Source organism: Erinaceus europaeus, chromosome 1 (genome assembly GCF_950295315.1).
Source record: "Erinaceus europaeus chromosome 1, mEriEur2.1, whole genome shotgun sequence".
Lineage (NCBI taxonomy): Eukaryota > Metazoa > Chordata > Mammalia > Eulipotyphla > Erinaceidae > Erinaceus > Erinaceus europaeus.
The window spans coordinates 21870532-21890168 of record NC_080162.1 but is presented as its reverse complement, the minus strand read 5'-3'; the positions used below and the strand labels follow the sequence as shown (position 1 = coordinate 21890168).

The 19637-nt window shown below is 44.8% G+C and overlaps 1 protein-coding gene across 12 annotated transcripts in view; it reads left to right on the top strand.

Annotated features, from left to right (window-relative positions):
• Positions 1–19637, top strand: part of LRRC20 (leucine rich repeat containing 20) — a 118669-nt gene that overhangs the window by 48701 nt on the left and 50331 nt on the right. For 11 of the 12 annotated variants that reach the window (XR_009551692.1, XM_060198914.1, XM_016188579.2 and 8 more), the window contains one exon: positions 14827–14976. The exons of the other annotated variant lie outside the window; for it this stretch is intronic. Coding sequence is in view for 10 of the 11 variants with exons in the window: in XM_060198914.1 (XP_060054897.1) it covers positions 14827–14976 (150 nt within the window). In the remaining variant the exon portion in view is untranslated. The remainder of the gene's footprint in view (positions 1–14826; positions 14977–19637) is intronic. 12 annotated transcript variants of the gene reach the window in all.

The following is a 19637-nucleotide window of genomic DNA, read 5'->3' as shown; positions in this document are numbered from 1 at the left end:
TGGGAATTTAGTGAGTGTATGTATAAAGCATGCCTAGGATTGGCCCTGGAATATAGTAAATAGACAATGATGTGGATTAGCTGTGTTGATTATATTGAGTGGAATGACACCTTTGGGATCACCAGCTCCTGCTTCCATCTGGTTCAGGAGTTTTCTTCCCAGTGACATTTCTTGCTCATACCCCTCAGTATAAGTAAGAAATGTCATATATATTTCTATATATGACATTTGGGTTGTTGGAAGAGTCATGACACATTTTTGAATATAAAAATAGGTGTTTCCTGACAACCCGTGGAGAATGGGAGCCTCTTCTTGAGAGCCTACCAACGACTGTGTCTCTGTGTGGGTTGCCCCCTCCACCACCCCGATCTTCCTCCATGGCCTTCTTCCCCCTAGCCAGTGCTCTTTGGCAACTTGGCTCCAACACACACAGGGGAAGGAGAAACCAAAGAAAGTGCAGACTGCTTCAGAGATTGTTGGTAGGAGTCTTAGTAAGCAAGGGAACTTACTTCTGAGCTTTGTCTTGGGTGGTTGCAAGACAAGTGGGTCTCCACTCCCACTTGCCCAGCCTTGAATGTTTATTATGTAGAGGACTCACTGGGTTTAGCCACATAGGTCATCTGTTAATCTCAAAACCACAATTGCACCTCCAGGCTGTGTCTTTGGGGCAGCTTGTGACAGCAGGGACTGCAAGAGAAAGGCACCTTCCAAGGGGAGGGGAGCCGAGGGAAGACAGTGAGGGACGGCTGACTGCCTGGGCCCAATTCCTGGCTCAGCCGGCAGCCCGACCTTGTCAGTGGCCTCCTTCAGCACCCAGTCCCTGCGACCCATCCACTTTTTGTTTAATTGGCACCAGATTTATCACTGGGGGTTCGGTGCCTGCACAAGGAATCCACTGTTTCTGGTGGCCATTTCCCCTCTCCCTCCCTCCCTCTCCCCTCTGTCCCTTCCTCTTTCCCTTCATCCCTCTTTTCTTTCCTCTCTTTTCTTTCCTTTCCTTTCCTCTCCTCTTTCTTGAACTTCTTCCTTCCTTCCTTCCTTCCTTTTCAAAAGAGTCAGAAAAATTGAGAGGAAGGGGAATAGAAAGGAAGAGATGAAGAGAGACACCCGCAGCACTGCTTCACTGCTTGCGAGGCTTCCTCCCTACAGGTGGGGACTGGGGGCTTGAGCCCGGGTCTGACCTTCCGCAGTGTCCCCTTGAGCAGCCCTCCAGGGGTTTTCCTGGCACGGAGGTGGCTCATTTAATGGCCGTGTGTCTGCATCTGAGGGCAGGCGCTACAGCAGAAGTACAGACACGTGTAAGAGAAGACACAAATTAATGTAATGATTCCCGAAAATTGTTGACAGATTTTCTAGTAAACCTCATGAGCCAAACCACTGACTCATTTAGTTCCCCAGCTAGGGCTTGGCCATGCAGGACATTCACTTGTGTTCTCATGTGCTCTAACAGAGACGGACACAGGCTCATCAGGTACAGCTGCAGAGTGTTCTGTTTGGAGAACAGATGCCTCCCTGTGAGGCAGTAATGATGTCCAGAGGTTTTTCTCTTCTGAAAGACAGGCGTTTAAAATTTTCATTATTTTTTTATTAGAGACATTTCAGTGTTTATTAAAGACAGGCCCCTATTTGTTGGCTACTATTTAAGGCTTGCAAGGAATTTGTGAGCATTTCTATTTGTGCTGTACTGTCCCTAAGGCCAACGGAGGGGGCAAAGATGGTGGGATGGCCAAATAACCATGTCAGCAGACAATAGAATGTGTTCACTTGGCCTTGAGGAAGGGAGACTGGCAGTTTTAGAAGCCTGGCTTGTACATATCCTACGAGCTGTCTGGGAGAGGCAGTGCTGTCAGGCGGGAGGGACTGACCAGGGCTGAGACCCACATGTCAGACCAACGCTCTCCCTCCTCTCCTCTCTCAGTGGTGTGAGGTCCAGTCCGGTGTTGTACATTTCATCGGATTCTGCATGCAAGAGGACAGGGCTCCTCGTGGAGACTGAGGTGCAGAGTGACTTACCCAGCTCGGCGGACACCTCCCTGTGGAGTTCATTTGACCGTGGGCAGCAGGATCGGTTTCGCCAGCTGCATAGCGGACTGATCCATGGAGGGAGTTCCCGCAGTAGTCACTGGTCCTTGGCGCTTTGCGCCACCTGCACTTCCCCCCGCTGCGCTACCTCCCTACCACCGACTCCTCCGTTTATTTTTTGTGAGGCATACATAGGAGCACTGTTGAGCTCTGGTTTACGGTGGTGCTGGCTTGCATCGGGGTCCTCTGAGACCTCAGACATGCAGGTCATGTACTCTGATATGTACTGAGCTATCTCTCTGGCCTTAACATCAGAATTTTTAATCCAAGGCTGGTGAAGTAGTTCACTTGGGTGGTGTGCACAGCCCAGGTTCCAGTTCAGCCCCTGCCATATTGAAGGAAGCTTTGGTGCTGTTCTCTCTCTCTCTCTGTCTATCTATCTACTTCTCTGCCTCTCTGTCTCTATCAAAATTTTTTAAAAAATCTATTTTGAGTTAACTTTCACCCAGGTCTAAGATACTGATCCAATTTAGTTCGGTTCAACAAGACTCTACAGAATTTGCTTGGGGAAATTTGTCAGAAGTATCAAAAGATTCAAAGCAATTGATTAAATGAGATCATAGGCCACTGATCAAATACTTACCTATTTAGGGAAAGTGACAAAGACTTCAAAGTTACAGAAATTTACAAAGTTGTGACTCTTAATGGAGTAGACTCAATTTTATTTTTTAAAATATTTATTTTCCTTTCGTTGCCCTTGTTTTGTGTTGTAGTTATTATTGTTGTTGTTATCGATGTCATCGTTGTTAGGACAGAGAGAAATGGAGAGAGGAGGGGAAGATAAGAGAGGGAGAGAGAAAGATAGACACCTACAAGACCTGCTTCACCGCCTGTGAAGCGACTCCCCTGCAGGTGGGGAGCCAGGGGCTCGAACCAGGATCCTTAAGCTGGTCCTTTTGCTTTGCTCCATTTGTGCTTAACCCGCTGCACTACTGCCCAACTCCCAGACTCAATTTTCTTAAGTAATCAAAGGTGTGATACAGACTACATGAAACATAGGAAATTACTTTGATAAAACAGTCTTTGTTTTCTAAACAGAGTAATTGTAAGGGAAAGGAATATGCTTTCAAAATCCCATCAAGAGCTGACCAGTGGTCTAAAAAAAAAAGCTGACCTTTTAGTACATGAAAACTAAGATTAAGGGTTCAAGGGGTGGTACACCTGGTTGAGTGCACATGTTACAATGTCCAAAGACCCAGGTTTGAGCCCTCTGTCCCCACCTGCAGGGGGAAATCTTTGCGTGTGGTGAAGCAGTGTTGCAGGTGTCTCTGTCTCTCTCCCTCTTTATCACCCTTTTCCCTCTAGATTTCTGCCTGTCTCTATCCAATAAATAAGGAAAATAAAAAAATAAATAATGTGGTCTGGGAGGTGGCTCAGTGATAAAGCTTTGGACTCTCAAGCATGAAGTCCTGAGTTTAATCTTTTTCTTACTTTTGTGATAGAGACAACAACAATAACAAAAACCAGAGTAATGAGATGGAGAGGGAGAGAGGGAGAGAAGCCTGCTATACTGCTTCACCACTTGTGAAACTTTCTTCCGACGGGTGGAGATCAGGGGCTTGAACCCTAATCCTTGCACATGGAAATGTGTGCACTCTACTGAGTGTGCCCCTGCCCAGCCCCTGGAAAGGGAGTTTTGACAGCAGATACATCTATCTCTATCTTAATCATTTATCTATGTATATATCTATCTATATACCTTACATAGATATATACATAGATATTGTTTTTTTTTTGTTTTTTTTTAGCTGAGCTAAATTAGAGATTCCACTCTGTCATGTGATGCTGTGGGGAATCCAGAAGCATAAGCTGTGTGCTTACCTATTGGTCTCCCTCCCAGGCTTCCAGAAGTGTATTTAAAAGCCTGCTCACCATCCAACTCTTTTTCTTCCCTCAGCTTTGTGAACAGTGTTTTAGTTTTCTTCTGGGGTTTTTACGTGTAAGAATATAATAAAATCTGGGCCCCAGATCAGATCAAATTGATGGGGTTTGCAGTTAACAATATTTATACACCTTTCCCGTATTTGAGAGCTATTCTTCCCTGATCCAGCTTTCTGGTCCTTTTTCCAGCCATGACATCATCTCTCCAGACAATAATTTAGATCCATCTGTATATCAGATGTCAGGCTCAGGAAAAGAAAAAAAAAAAAAAAAACTAGTGTAGTCATGGGCTCTTTGGAATATAACTAAAATAGGCCTACTAGCTATCTACAAAACGGAGACCCCCAAACTCTTCATCTGAACTAGTCCAGCCTTTAGGTTCATGATTAGTCAACCATCTACTAAATCTTTTTTCAGCCACCAGGTTCCAGTTGTTAACATGATGCTAACTGGACTTCCAGACAATCCCACCAATTTGTCCTGGAGCCCCACATCCCTCGAGCCCCGCCCCACTAGGGAAAGAGAGAGACAGGCTGGGAGTATGAATCCACCTGCTAATGCCCACATGTTCAGCTCAGTGGGGAAGCAATTACAGAAGCCAGACCTTCCACCTTCTGCACCCCATAATGACCCTGGGTCCATACTCCCAGAGGCATAAAGAATAGGAAAGCTATCAGGGGAGGGGATGGGATATGGAGTTCTGGCGGTGGGAACTGTGTGGAGTTGTACCCCTGTTATCGTACGGTTTTGTCAGTGTTTCCTTTTTATGAATAAACATTAAAAAAAAATATATATATATATAATGAAATCTATAACTTCAAGGGGGGAAGAATACAAATTTTCTCAGGAATTTTGGGAATGTATTTGTCTATCATCAGTAGTCTTGGGTAATTGCTACTTAAAAGTTTTCCTTTGTATTAAGGGTCAGACAGCAGGGGGTACTCAGTCTAATTCACTGCCAATTACCACAAGCATCCTCTTTGCTTTCTTCTCTTTCACAGTGATTCTGCATCACAGTCTTTTAATTAGGCTTGTCACAAGCATTCTTTGCTCAGTCCACAGCAGTTTGTACCATCTTAGCTTTGCAAATTACACAGTAAGTTATCTGATTTATTTTTTGGTCTCCTTCCTTTTCTGTTATCCCCAAGAAAGCAGACTAGGAGATAACTGCATGTCTTTCCCTAATCTCAACTCTTTCTGTACTGGTGGGGCATCAGTGACCAGCCTAACTGCCCCCATAGAGGCCAGCCCTCCATGATAATTATTCATTTCCTCTGCCACAACACTTCCCTCCAATGAGCACACAGACCAGCTGGCATTTTTTAGGGCTTTCCCAGACTCAAACACTGGCCCACCAGCATCTGGCTTGTGGGATAAATCCTACCCATCCAAAGGTATCCATCCACCTTTGGATGGGTATGACTGCAGCTGGAGAAATGGCTCAATTGGTAGAGTGTCAAACTTGTATACAGGGAATTCCTGGTTCAATCCCCAGCACTGCATATACTGGAGTGATGCTCTGCCTTTGCCGCTAAAGGTATTCCTCATACAATATAAGACTGACAACAATGACCTTGCATGTGTTTCTAACAGTATAGCTCATTTCTTCTCTCAGTGAGATATTAAGCATGTAATAAATAACCAGCATGCCTTACAACCCCACTGGACAAGCTGTTATAGATTGCTATAATGCACTATTAACAGGGTAAATTCTTAAGCAGAAACAGAAATACAGACATGTCTTTGTCACTTCAGGAACAATTACACAGAACAATTTTTAAATGGCAGTTCTTCCAATCAGAATTGCAATTTAAAAAGTTGCAGTAATTCTTCCAGTCAGACAGCTGCTGAGTGTCATTTTTTCCACAGGACCATTCACTAACAAAGCTACAGGTCCTTTATAAGGAAAGAAAACAAAGGTCGATGGCCAGCCTGGACTTTCCCCCTTTGGTGCCACTTTCTCAGACACCGTTTTCTTTGGTCTCCTAGCGGATTTACCAGTTGTTTGCAAACTGCTCTGTATACATAGAGGACAAGGAGAAACAGACGAAAGGTGTAGACTAATCTGGATTTGTAGGTGGAGCTTTCATAAACAGCCCTGGAGTCTAGGAAGCAGTCATACGTGATGAGCCCCTGGGTGTGATGCTCTAAGATCATCAAGGGAAGCACCAAGGACCAAATTGAGTGGAGCTCAATGAATGATGGAATGAAACTTCAGTGTTTCCCCCACTGTGTCTAAAATATGTCATCCCTCAGGCTCAATTTTTTAATCCTATATATAAGTATCTCTTTTCCTCCAACATCTTAAAAGTTGATATAGATGGGGGTTGGGCGGTGGCGCAGTGGGTTGAGCGCATGTGGCGCAAAGCGCAGGGACCCGCGTAAGGATCCGGGTTCGAGCCCCCGGCTCCCCACCTGCAGGGGAGTCGCTTCACAAGCGGTGAAGCAGGTCTGCAGGTATCTATCTTTCTCTTCCCCTCTCTTGTCTTCCCCTCCTCTCACCATTTCTCTCCTATCCAACAACGAACAACATCAACAATGGCAATAATAATAACCACAACGAGGCTACAACAACAAGGGCAATAAGAAGGGGGAAAAATGGCCTCCAGTAGCGGTGGATTCATGGTGCAGGCACCGAGCCCAGCAATAACCCTGGAGGAAAAAAAAAAGTTGATATAGAGTTCTTAACTGGGCTTAGCCATGCCCACTGTTCAGTTAGTCTCTATGCCACATAACTGGCTTGTGCGTTTCCTGGGGGAAGTTTCTAGGAGCAGGAAACGCCAGCAGAACAATATCAGGAGACAATGGCAGGGGTAAGGCTGAATGGTACATCATCTCAGTGACCTTTTCTGTTAGTGGGACCCGGGACCGGGGCCCTCCCATATCCGGGCCCCTCCCATATCCAGGCTGTGTCCTCTGAAAGTAGTGCTTGGTCTTAAAAACCCAGATCCAGCACAGAACATGGAAGGACTTCCAGGAGTTTGTATCCAAGGCCTTGGTTTGCTACTGAGATTTTCGGTAGATTTTCCTTTCTCTGATCTGACCTGGAAGCAGGCACTTGGAAATGTTTTTGACTCAGGAGGCAGGATAGTTGAATGATTATGACCAGTGGGGACCAGGCGGTGGCGCACTCGCTTAGGCTGACATACCACGATTATGACCAATGGTCAGCCAAATATTACTCTAGCCAAATATTTTTTTAAAGACTGATTTCTTTCTTTTTAATTTTTTAAAATTTATTTTCCCTTTTGTTGCCCTTGTTGTTTTATTGTTATAGTTATTACTGTTGTTATTGATGTCATCGCTGTTAGATAGGACAGAGAGAAATGGAGAGAGGAGGGGAAGACAGAGGGGAGAGAAAGACAGACATCTGCAGACCTGCTTCACCACTTGTGAAGTAAGCCCCCTGCTAGTGGGGAGCCGGGGGCTTGAAGTCAGGTCCTTGCACATTATAACATGTGCAGTCAACCCACCACTGGGCCCCTCTAGTCAAATCTTACTCCTCTACTTCTAGATGTGTATTCTTGGGCAAGCCATTTATTTGCAGTTTCCTCTATAACTATATGCAGAGGGTGTAGTTATTATATTATGAAATAGTAAGTGGTATTACTTACAGCTATTTTTTAAAATTTCTTTATTGAGGAATTAATGTTTTACATTCAACAGTAAATACAATAGTTTGTACATGCATAGTATTTTCCAGTTTCCCATATGACAATAAAACCCCCACTAGGTCTTCTGCCATCCTTTTTGGATCTGTATTCTCCCCCCCACCCATCCCAGAGTCCTTTACTTTGGTGCAATATGCCAATTCCAGTTCAGGTTCTACTTGTGTTTTCTCTTCTGATCTTGTTTTTCATCTTCTTCCTGAGAGTGAGATCATCCCATAGTCATCCTTCTGTTTCTGACTTCTTTCATTTAACATCATTTCTTCAAGCTCCACCCAGGATCGGCTAAAAACAGTGAAGTCACCACTTTTTATAGCTGAGTAGTATTCCATTGTATATATATACCACAACTTGCTCAGCCACTCATCTACTTGCTGCTGGACACCTGGCTTGCTTCCAGGTTTTGGCTATTACATATTGTGCTGCCAAAAACATATGTGTACACAGATCTTTTTGGATGGGTGTGTTGGGTTCCTTAGGATATATGCCCAGGAGAGGAATTGCAGGATCATAGGTTAGGTCCATTTCTAGCCCTCTGAGAGTTCTCCAGACTGTTCTCCACAGAGGTTGGACTACTTGACATTACCACCAGCAGTGCAGGAGGGTTCCTTTGACACCACAACCTCTCCAGCATTTGTTGCTGTTACCTTTTCTGATGTATGACATTCTCACAGGAGTGAAGTGGTATCTCTGTCTGTCTTTCTATATTTCTCTCAAAAATCTGCTTTTGGGGGCCAGGTGGTAGCACAGCGGGTTAAGCATACATGGTGCAAGGTACAAGGACCCTCGTAAGGATTCCAGTTCGAACCCCAGCTCCCCACCTGAAGGCAGGGGCCACTTTATAAGTGGTAAAGCAGGTCTGCAGGTGTCTGTCTTTCTCTCCCCTTCTCTGTCTTTTCCTCCTCTCTCCATTTCTCTCTGTCCTGACCAACAACAACAATAGCAATAACAACAGCAGTAATAATAATAACAACAAGGGCAACACACACACACACAAAAATGGGAAAATGGCCTCCAGGAGCAGTGGATTCAGAGTGTAGGCACTGTTCCCCAGTAATAACCCTGGAGGCAATTAGAAAAAAAAAAAATCAGTGTTTTAGAAAAATCATTATTATTTCAGCAACTTCAGTGCTTTGGCCTGACACCAGTGAGCATATTATATTCCTACACATACAGATCTTTTTAAAAAAAATATCTTGTATTTCCATTTTTCTTGATAATAGATAACTTTTCTATTATGCTTACCACTCTGTATTATATATTATTGTAGCTGTTTGAAATCAGATCTTTATTTAGATTTTATTTCTGGCATATAGAGATTTTGGATTTTGCATATTGATTTTTGATTAGCCACTTGACTGAGATCTTACTGATATTTGGAGATATTTTTAATTTGCATACTTTGTCAGATGACTGGGGTTTTTGAGATCCAGTAATTATTTCATTACACATAATAATCACATAGTCTATTTTCTATTCTTATCTTTTCTATTTCACTGGCAAGAACTTCAAAGGCTTTCTTCAGGGATACTAATGACGAAAAACATCCTTATTTTGCTTTTTATTTTAAAGAGAAAACTGCTGGTGTTTACTTTTCTTTTCTGTCTTTTTTTTTCTTTTTTGCCTCCAGTGCCTGCACCACGAATCCACTGCTCCTGGAAACTATTTTTCCCTTTTTTTCTGTTTTGTTGTTTTTGCCCTTGTTGTTATTGTTATTGTTGCCATTGGTGTTGTTGTTGTTGGATAGGACAGTGAGAAATCGAGAGAGGGGAAGAGAAAGGTACCTGCAGACCTGCTTGTGAAGCGACTCCCCCTGCAGGTGGGGAGCCTTAACACAGGCCCGTGCACTTCGCACCATGTGCGCTTAACCCACTGCTCTACCCCCCTACCCCCCACCCCCACCAGTGTTTTCTTTGATATTGCTCCTGCTGTGTCTGAGATCTAGGGCTCTAACCATAGCTGCTCTGATATCTAACAGCCACAGAAAAGATTCTTTGCTGGCCCTTGTGCATCTGGCACAAAGCCCTGGGAACCTGTTGTGGAAGTGTTTGCTTTTTTGTAGAATTCCCAACATGCTCCAAATTTTGAGCCCACAGAACTGGTCCAGTTCCAGCCTCTGATCTCTCTTCTGCAAACCTTACTTTAATCCCTGGCAGGCCTTGGCACTCGCTTCTGCCCATGCCCCGCCCACTGATAGGTGAGCCAGTGCTGGACCTTGAACAGCAGCAGGGCTGAGATCAACTAGTGCAGCCCTGGGCCTAAGGAGGCAGTAAAGACTCTCCTTTCTAGGATGCTATATAGAGGGAGGGTCTTGGAGGATTCTCAACCAACTGGACTTTCCATTCCACCACCCTCTCCCTTTCCCCCTCCATCCAGCTCGGTGTGTACACCAGTGCCCTTGTCCTGCCCCTGATCTTGCTGGACCTCTGCTATCTAGGGCCTTGCAGGGGGGAGGCAGACACACAAAAGAGTTGTAATACTGGGGGAAGAGATGATATTCCAATTCTTAACCTTTTTTTTTTTTTTAATCAGAGCCCTGCTCAGCTCTGGCTTGTGGTGGTGGTGGTGGTGGTGGTAGTGGTGGTGGTGGTGGTGGGGACTGAACCTGAAACTAACAAAGCCTCAGGCATGAAAGTCTTTTTTGCATAACCATTATGCTATCTCCTTATCTCCTCCACCGAAGAGATGATATCCCAGCCCCACACATAGGCATACACCCCAGAGAGATGGAAGAATTTGTCCAGACAGAAACAGATGAAGCAGAAATATCACCTCCTTGAAGAGACCTTCTCAGATCGCTCAGTGAGTTGCACCTGCCTCTGAGTCTTGCATAGAGGAGATGTTCGAGCAGGTCTTAAGCTGAGTAGAAATTCTACAAGGCAAGAGCTGGCAAAATAGTTCAGTGGGACAGTGCTTTGCCAAGTGCACGGCCCAGGTTCAATCCTGGCACCTGCTGCATTGAAGGAAGCTTTCGTGCCGTGGTCTCATTCTCTGTCTGTGTCTCCAACTGAGGAAAATAATAAAAGAGATCCGATGAGGAAGCTGAGGGAGAAGGACTTCAATTATGACTCTGTTGACTTTGCACTATTTTTGTTGTTCAAAATAGGATCGTTGAAAGCTTTCTTGCTGGAAAATAGGATTATTACTGTGTACTGCATTTATTTCGGAGCAACAGTCAAAGAATTGGAGGCCTGGGGGATGTAGACATTTTGAAATACAACAAAAAGAAAAGACATTGGTTTGCTGACATTGGTATTGTCTCAGCTGTTGAATGCCAAAAGAATTGGGGAGTGGGGTGGGGACAGGGGTTGCCACCAGTAATGAGGACCCAGGGAGAAGAGAGAAGCAGCATTTGTAGTATTCTCATTACCCACCCACCAGGTACTTTGTTAGGGCACTGAATACCATTGATTACATTTAATTTTCCCCACAGCCCTGCTAGGTAGATGATGATGTCCCCATTTTCGATTTGTTTTGTTGCTGGGGCTGCACTGCTTCAGGCTGACTTTGTCAGATAAAAAGACATAGGTGGCCAGGCTGTGGCGTACTGGGTTAAGTCCACATAGCACGAAGCATGAGGATAGGCACAAGGATCCTGGCCTCCGCCTCCCCACCTGCAGAGGGGTCGCTTTACAAGCAGTGAAGCAGGCCGGCAGGTGTCTTTTTCTCTCCCTCTCTGTCTTCCCCTCCTCTTTCAATTTCTGTCTGTCCTATCCAAGAACAAAAGCAATAACAACAACAATGGGGAAAAGATGGCTGTCAGGAGCAGTGGATTCATAGTGAAGGCACTGAGCTCCATCGATAACCCTGCAGGAGAGAGAGAGAGAGAGAGAGAGAGAGAGAAGGGGAGAGGAGGAGAGAGAAGAGGAGAGGAGAGGATGGAAGAAGAGAGGAGAGGAGAGGAGGGAAGAGAGGAGAGGAGAGGAGAGGAGAGGAGAGGAGAGGAGAGGAGAGGAGAGGAGAGGAGAAGAGGAGGGGAAAAGATAGCACAATGAAGAAACTGAGGTCCAGAGGACCTCAGTGACCTAGAGGATCTGTCATCCTCATTTCTGCACCTTCAATGCTTTGAGTAGAATTCACTTACCACATGTTGTTCTTGCTGTTCTTGCCAAGGCTTTGCCATTCTGGGCTGATTTTTTTTTTCCAGATAGAAATAAGGAGATATAGACAAGTGGATGGATGGATAGATAGAAAGACAGACACTAGTACTGAAGCTTTTGTTTTTGCTTTTTCCAGCATTATGGTACTCCCATGTGGTGCCAGGGCTTGAACTTGGGTTGCAAACATGGAAGGACCCCTACCCTTCCAGATGGACTATCTCCTTGGCCCCTCATCCTTTTGAAAGACTAGACTTGAGTCGTCGCTGTATATTCAGAGCTATAGAGCCAGCACCACAATCAACTTTTAGAGCATCTGCATGACCCCTGCAAAGAAAGCTTCACTTCTTAGCCTCCAGCCTGCACCCTCCCATGACTCAGCCCTCGGTAACCATGAACTTATTTCCATCTCCTCTTGAATTTGATTTATTTATTTTATTTGATAGAATACAGAGAGATTGAGAGTGGGAGAGGGCTAGAGACACAGACACCTGCAGCACTGCTTCACTGCTCGTGACGCTTTCCTCCTGCAGGTGGGAACCGGGGGTTTGAACCTGGTACTTTGTGCATGGTAATACGTGCACTTAACCAGGGTCTCCCCCACCTCTCTCTCGTTTTGTTTTCCTATTGCAAATAGTTGATATAGTTCACTCACAGGGTAATAGATGGTCCCTTGTGACCACCTGCTTCCGGTCAGCGTTATGTCTTCCAGCCCCATCTATTTTGTAGCATGTATTATATTTCATTTTCCTCCCTCCTTCTTTTCTTTTCTTCTCTTCCTTTCTGCCAAATAATAGTCCTTTTTATGGAGATACCACATTTTTCTTGCTTGTCTGCTCATTCATCAGTTGACAGACACTGAGTTGTTTCTAGTTTTTGACTATTATGGAAAATGCTGCCATGAACATTCATGAGTAATGTTTCTGTTTCATCCGTTTCTGTGTGGACAGATGACTTCATTTCTCTGGGGTGTATGCCTGTATGTGGGGTGTCTGGGCCATATCGTAGCCGTGTTAAGGCATCTGAAGTATTGCCAGCCGTATCTTCACAGTGGCTTCTCTGCTGACTCTTATATGGCTGCTTCCTAAGCGACAGGGCTGGGAAGAAGGTAAAACACAATATCTTTGTGAATTACCTTTTTTCTAAGTAGACTCTTGGAAATACTCTTAAGATACCAGCTGAAAAGAAGAGAAGAGAAAAGAAAAGGAGAGAAAAGATTGCAGCTGTTTTGTCGAGTCTTTGATAATCCTAGTGGGACCTGTGCATTCTGCAAGGTCCAAGGACAGTGCTGTGACTGTTGGTTACTGTTGTGCTGGGAGAGTTTTGTTGTCTATAAGTGGTAATAAAGTGGACTGTGGTAATAAAGATGGTACTAGAATGAACCCTAGAGCTTAGAGATAGAGGCAAGTGTTATTAAAGGGTGAAGAGAAAGCCTTCTTAAAATATTTATATAATTTTTATTTATAAAATGGAAATATTGACAAGACCATAGGATAAGAAGGGTATAATTCCACACAATTCCCACCACCAGAACTCTGTATCCCACCCCCCCCCTTGATAGCTTCTGTATTTATACCTTTGGGAGTATGGACCCAGGGTCATTATGGGGTGCAGAAGGTGGAAGGTTTGGCTTCTGTAAATTGCTTCCCTGCTGAACATGGGTATTGGCAGGTGGACCCATACTCCCAGCATGTGTCTCTCTTTCCCTAGTGGGGCAGGGCTCTGAGGAAGCGGGGCTCCAGGACACAGTGGTGGGGTCATCTGCAGGGAAGTGCGGTTAGCATCATGGTAGCATCTGGAACCTGGTGACTGAAAAAGAGTTAAGCTATAAAGCAGAACAAATTGTTGACTAATCATGAACCTAAAGGCTGGAATATTGCAGATGAAGATTTGGGGTCTCCATTTTGGAAAAAGCTAGTAGGTCTACTTTAGGTAGACCTACTATATTCCAAGGGGCCCCTGGCTTTTCTAGTTTTTTCCTGAGCCTGACATCAGATATGCAGGTGGACCCAAGTCATTGTCTGGAGAGAATGGTGTCATAGTTGGAAAAAGAACTAGAAAGCTGATCAGGGAAGAGAGCAGCTCCTAAATATGGGAAAGGTGTATAAATATTGTTAACTGTAAACCCCATCAATTTGATCTGGGGCCCATATTCAGCACAGGAATATGTAACCTCTATGTAACCTCTGCATCCCTGTAGGTCTGAGCTCACATTCTGTGGTCACAGCTAGGAACAGTCCAGGCTGCCCTAATTTCAGGACCCATCTTCCTTGGGTGGAAGGTAGAGTACGTTATCCAACCTTCCTTCGGAGAATGGAACAGTCTCTACCATTGTTGATCCACATTGAGGGCAAGGTCCTATAGGGACCCACAAATGGGTCCATTATGTTGTTCCTGATGAAGATGACCAGTGATGGTAGAGAGAGAGATCTATTAGAGGTCTAGGCCCATCATGTCTGTGTGGCAATCCCAGGACTCCCTGACTAGAGCCCCAGAAAGAAACCATCACCCCAAAAAAAGAGACCCCTCACAGAATGCAAGATCTTCACATGCTACACATCAGACAACAGACTAATAACCAAAATATATAAAGAGCTCACCAAACTTAGCAACAAAAAGCAAATGATCCAATCCAAAAATGGGCAGGGGATATGAACAGAATATTCACTACAGAAGAGATCCAAAAGGCTAACAGACATATGAAAAATTGCTCCAAGTCACTGATTATCAGAGAAATGTAAATAAAGACAACATTGAGATACCACCTCACCCCTGTGAGAATGTCATACATCAAAAATGACAGCAGCAACAAATGCCGGAGAGGTTGTGGGGATAATGGAACCCTCCTACACTGCTGATGGGAATGTAAATTGGTCCAGCCACTGTGGAGAGCAGTCTGGAAAACCCTCACAAGGCTAGGGATAGACCTTCCATATGAGAAAGCCTTTTGGAAGAGGGTGGGGAGACTTTGGATCTGGGCATGGAGTGAAGGGTCAGGATTGGGGCCCATGTGGCTTGTAGCCAGTATGGTCCATGTGGCCAAGTCCCTCGGTGGCCATGCCCACTGATTCTGGTCTTTCTTTGTCCTTTGACTGCAGATCTGGCTGAGTGCAAGCTGGTTTCTTTCCCTATTGGCATCTATAAGGTCCTGCGGAATGTCACCGACCAGATCCATCTCATCACACTGGCCAACAACGAACTCAAGTCCCTCACGAGCAAGTTCATGACTACGTTCTGTCAGCTCCAAGGTAGGCTCGGCCAGCTCCGGTCAGGCGGACATGATTACTCCTCACCCATTGGTCTCTGACTCTGTGTTGAGTCACCAGGGCCTGTCTCTGGTCAGCTAGACATCTGAAATTATCCCCAGGGAGAGAGAGGCTTTGAGGATGTACTCGCGTCCTCCCTGAAGCCTGCAAGTCTCTGAGTGTTTCTCCTGCTTCCAACTGCCTGAGAATCAGATGACTCATGGTTAGAAGTGGGGACTTAGGTTGATTCTCTTCTTCTGGACAGACCAGTAAGGCATCTGGGGTCCCGATAGCCAGCAATAGCTCTTTCTCGGTAGACTTCAACAAATTCTCAATCTAGCATTCCTCTTCTATGGCAGGATAAGTGACTGATGCCAGGGATGTTAGTGTTTCATGCTGGGCACACACAGATAGAAACAGGGCATCAGCCTGCTTGGCAGACGATGAGCAGGAGGCCAGCAGGTGAGCAGTGTAGATTCCTGTGAAATGGCTCCTTTTCAGGGAGTTGGGTGGTAGTGCAGCGGGTTAAGTGCACATGGCGCAAAGTGCAAGGACCAGCGTAAAGATCCTGCTTCGAGCCCCCAGCTCTCCACCTGCAGGGGAGTCACTTCACAGGCAGTGAAGCAGGTCTGCAGGTGTCTGTATTTCTCTCTCCCCTCTTTGTCTTACCCTCCTCTCTCCATTTCTCTCTGTCCTATCCAACAACAACAACATCAATAACAACAATAATAACTGCAACAAAAGGGAATAAATAAATAATTTTTAAAAAGAAATGGCTCCTTTTCATAGATGAGCAGGATATAACACCTCTGCTGTGCCTGCTCTCCTGTCCCTATGTCCTGCAAGCCTCCACTGCTCTGCAGAGACCCTGGATGGAGCCTGGGGATTTGGTGTGTATTTGGGAAATGGCAGGGTAGGAGAATTTAGGAGGGTGCAGGAGGGACAAGAGAGGTGATTCCTACCTCCTGGATTTCTCTATCTGACCATGATTAGAGAAATGAACATGAAAGACTGATGGGGAGGTGGCTCACTGGTGCTGTTTGCCTTGCATGCATGAGGCTGTCACGAGGCTCTGGCTTTGACTCCCAAATGCCCCTGAAATCAACAGGGATAACTCCGGAGATGGTGGAGTTGTGCTTTCTCCCCGTCCTTCTCCTCCTCCTCTTCCTTCTCGCTCTCTGCCTCCTAAGCCACTTGAAATTGGCAAGTCATTTTTTAAAGACTTTTATTTAATTATTAATGGCGAGGAAGAGAGAGAACCAAAGCAGAATATCATTCTGGTCCATGTGATGCTGGAAATTGCATGTCTCTCTTTGTGTCTCCGTCTTTCTCACTCTAAAAACAAAACAAAACAGAGAGGACTTAGAAGGTGACTTAGTTAAATTTCTGGCACCACATCAAAAGAAGAAGAGGGAGGGGAGGTGGGTGAAGAACCTGAAGGACTTGAGCAACTGTATCTCCTCGCTGACTGTAGTCTTCCTGGAGTTGTGGGCAGAAGGGAAAGAGGCATGAATTGGCAAACAGGGCCCAAGGGCAAGGAGTTGCTTGTACTGTGGCTCACAGAGGCAGCATCTGGGAACAAGCAGAAGGTGAGGGTGGAGGAGTCAGTCTTTGCAGCAAAGCAGAATAACGTTCACCGTGCTTGTGCATAGCAAATGAAGGTGCTTAGAGTGGGTGATGGGAGTGCTGCTGGCAATAGTAGTTCCCCAAAGATACCTGTGGACGCTAAGCTGGTCGGCTTTTCCTGTCCTTCTTTTTTCTGGTAGTTGCTTTCTGACATAGGTGAGATTGGACCTGCATCTTTAGAGTCTGGCTAAAACTGAAATCACTGAATGAACTTTTCTTTTTTTATTATTTATTTATTTGTTATTGGATAGAGACAGAGAGAAATTGTGCGAGAAGGGGGCGATAGAGGGCAAGAGAGACAGAGAGAGATGCCTGCAGACCTGCTTCACCACATGTGAAGTGACTCCCCTGCAGGTGGGGAGCCTGGGGTTTGAACCAGGATGCTAATTGGTCCTTGAATGAAGTTTTCTACAAATACCCTTACCTTAGACCAATCAGAATGTCTAGGTGTGAGTTTGATACCTGTTAAAACCTGAACATTTTTTATAAGAGTCTGCAACTTTGGTTGAGGCCATAGTTCAGGGATTTTAAAGTACAAATGCCTAAGACTAACTCATAAGTAACTGACACCAGATTGGGCATGTGGCGGGGAGAGGGTTAGGGACTGTGACCAACTAGTACGTGCTCTGTAGTAGCCAGCCAGCTGTGCCAAGAGAGTGTTCTGAGTGCTTTATTCAGTAGAAACTGAAGACACAGAATTCTATGAGAATTTTACCAACACCCAACACAAAAGCTGACAAAACACAATCGGCAAGCTTCCTTTAACTCGTTGGCCACTGGTTGGGAACATCAGGCATAAACTATTAGAGCTGTCCCTGCCATCTCATTTCATGGACGGAGTAGGAACATCAAGGAGATGAGCAGCATACATAGGACGCCCCCCTTGCAAGCTAGGGCTGCCTTTCTGGGCTGTCTGATTTAGCTCAAGGCTCCCCCAGAGCTATATCCTGCCAATTGAAAGAATTGTTTGCTCTCTTCAGTCGGCAGAACAAGAAAATAGATGGGGCCTCTGGGAGGCACACAATCAGGCAAGGAGAGTGCTGTCTTCTTTTGGATAAAAGGGGAAGTTCATCTGTGCTTTCTTCCCTGTCACTCCTGCCTCTGACCGGCTGTGCACCAGCCAGCACCTGCCAGCTTACAGACCTGTGTCTGGGCCCGTGACATGGAGGCCAAGGAGACTAAGGTCTCTCTATAAAGAAGCCCAGCATTTCAAAACAAATTCACCAACAAAAATAAGTGCTGAGATACTGGTATGGGCAAAATGCTGGGTGTGCCAGGAAGAGGAATTAATTCTTCCTAAGAGTGGTGTGGGCTGTGGGCTGGGTGTGGAAGCAAAGGCTTTCAAATGACATTTGGTAGTGAAGCTGAATGTGGGCCCAGTGCCCACTGCCACAGAAAGCTAAACTGTCATATCTGCTTTTGCAAAAAAAAAAAAAAAAAAAAAAAAACACGGAAAAAGCCTTATTGTCATTTGAATGTACAATAAAGGAACTAGTTATTACTCAAATTATTAATTCAGATTGGAAATGTTTGAATTCCTCACTGCTTAGAAGGCCGGTTAGCCAAGAGACAAGAGTTGGTGTAAGAGAGGCAGATTTTTATCATTTATTATTTTATTAATTTATTTCTTTAAAAAAATTCTTTATTGGGAGATTGATGTTTTACAGTCGACAGTAAATACAATAGTTTGTACATGCACAACATTACTCAGTTTGCCGCCTAATAATACAACCCCCACCAGGTCGGTCCTCTGTCATCCTTTTCCAGGACCTGTACTCTCCCCCGCCTCACCCACCCCAGAGTCTTTGACTTTGGTGCAATACACCAACTCCAGTTCAGCTTCTAATTGTGTTTTCTCTTCTGATCTTGTTTTTCATCTTTTGCCGGAGAGTGAGATCATCCCATATTCATCCTTCTGTTTCTGACATTTCATTTAACATAATTTTTTCAAGGTCCATCCAAGATCGGCTGAAAACAATGAAGTCATCATTTTTAATAGCTGAGTAGTATTCCAATGTGTATATATACCACAACTTGCTCAGCCACTCATCTGCTCGCTGCTGGACGCTTGGCTTGCTTCCAGGTTTTGGCTGTTACAAATTGTGCTGCTATGAACATAAGTATACACAAATGTTTTTGGATTTGTTTTTGGGTGTGTTGGGTGTGTTGGGTTTCTTAGGATATATATGTTTTTGGGTGTGTTGGGTTTCTTAGGATATACCCAGGAGAAGAATTGTAGGATCATAGGGTAGGTCCATTTCTAGCCTTCTGAGAGTTCTCCAGACTGCTCTCCACAGGGTTTGGACCAATTAACATTCCCACCAGCAGGGCAGGAGGGTTCCTTTGAATCCACAACCTCTCCAGCATTTGTTGCTGCTACTTTTTCTGATGTTTGGACATTCTCACAGGAATGAAGTGGTATCTCATTGTTGTCTTTATTTGCATTTCTCTGACAATCAAAGACTTGGAACATTTTTTCATGTGTTTCTCGGCCTTTTGGATCTCTTCTGTGGTGGATATTCTGTCCATGTCCTCTCCCCATTTTTGGATGGAGTCATTTGTTTTCTCGTTGTTGAGTTTGATAAGCTCTTTATATACTTTGGTTATTAGCCTCTTGTCTGATGTATGGCATGTAAAGATCTTCTCCCATTCTGTGAGAGGTCTGTTTGTTTGGGTAGTGGTTTCTTTTGCTGTGCAGAAGCTTTTTAATTTGATGTAGTCCCATAGGTTTATACTTGCCTTAGTCTTCTTTGTAATTGGATTTGTTTGATTGAAGATGTCTTTAAAATTTATGCAGAAAAGACTTCTGCCAATATTTACCTCTCAGTATCTGATAGTTTCTGGTCTCACATCCAAGTCCTTGATCCACTTGGAATTTACTTTTGTGTTTGGTGAAATATAGTGGTTCAGTTTCATTCTTCTGCATCTTTCAACCCATTGTTTCCAACACCATTTGTTGAAGAGACTCTGCTTTCCCCATTTAATAGTCTGGGCACCTTTGTCAAAGATTAGATGTCCATAGGTGTGGGGGCTTACTT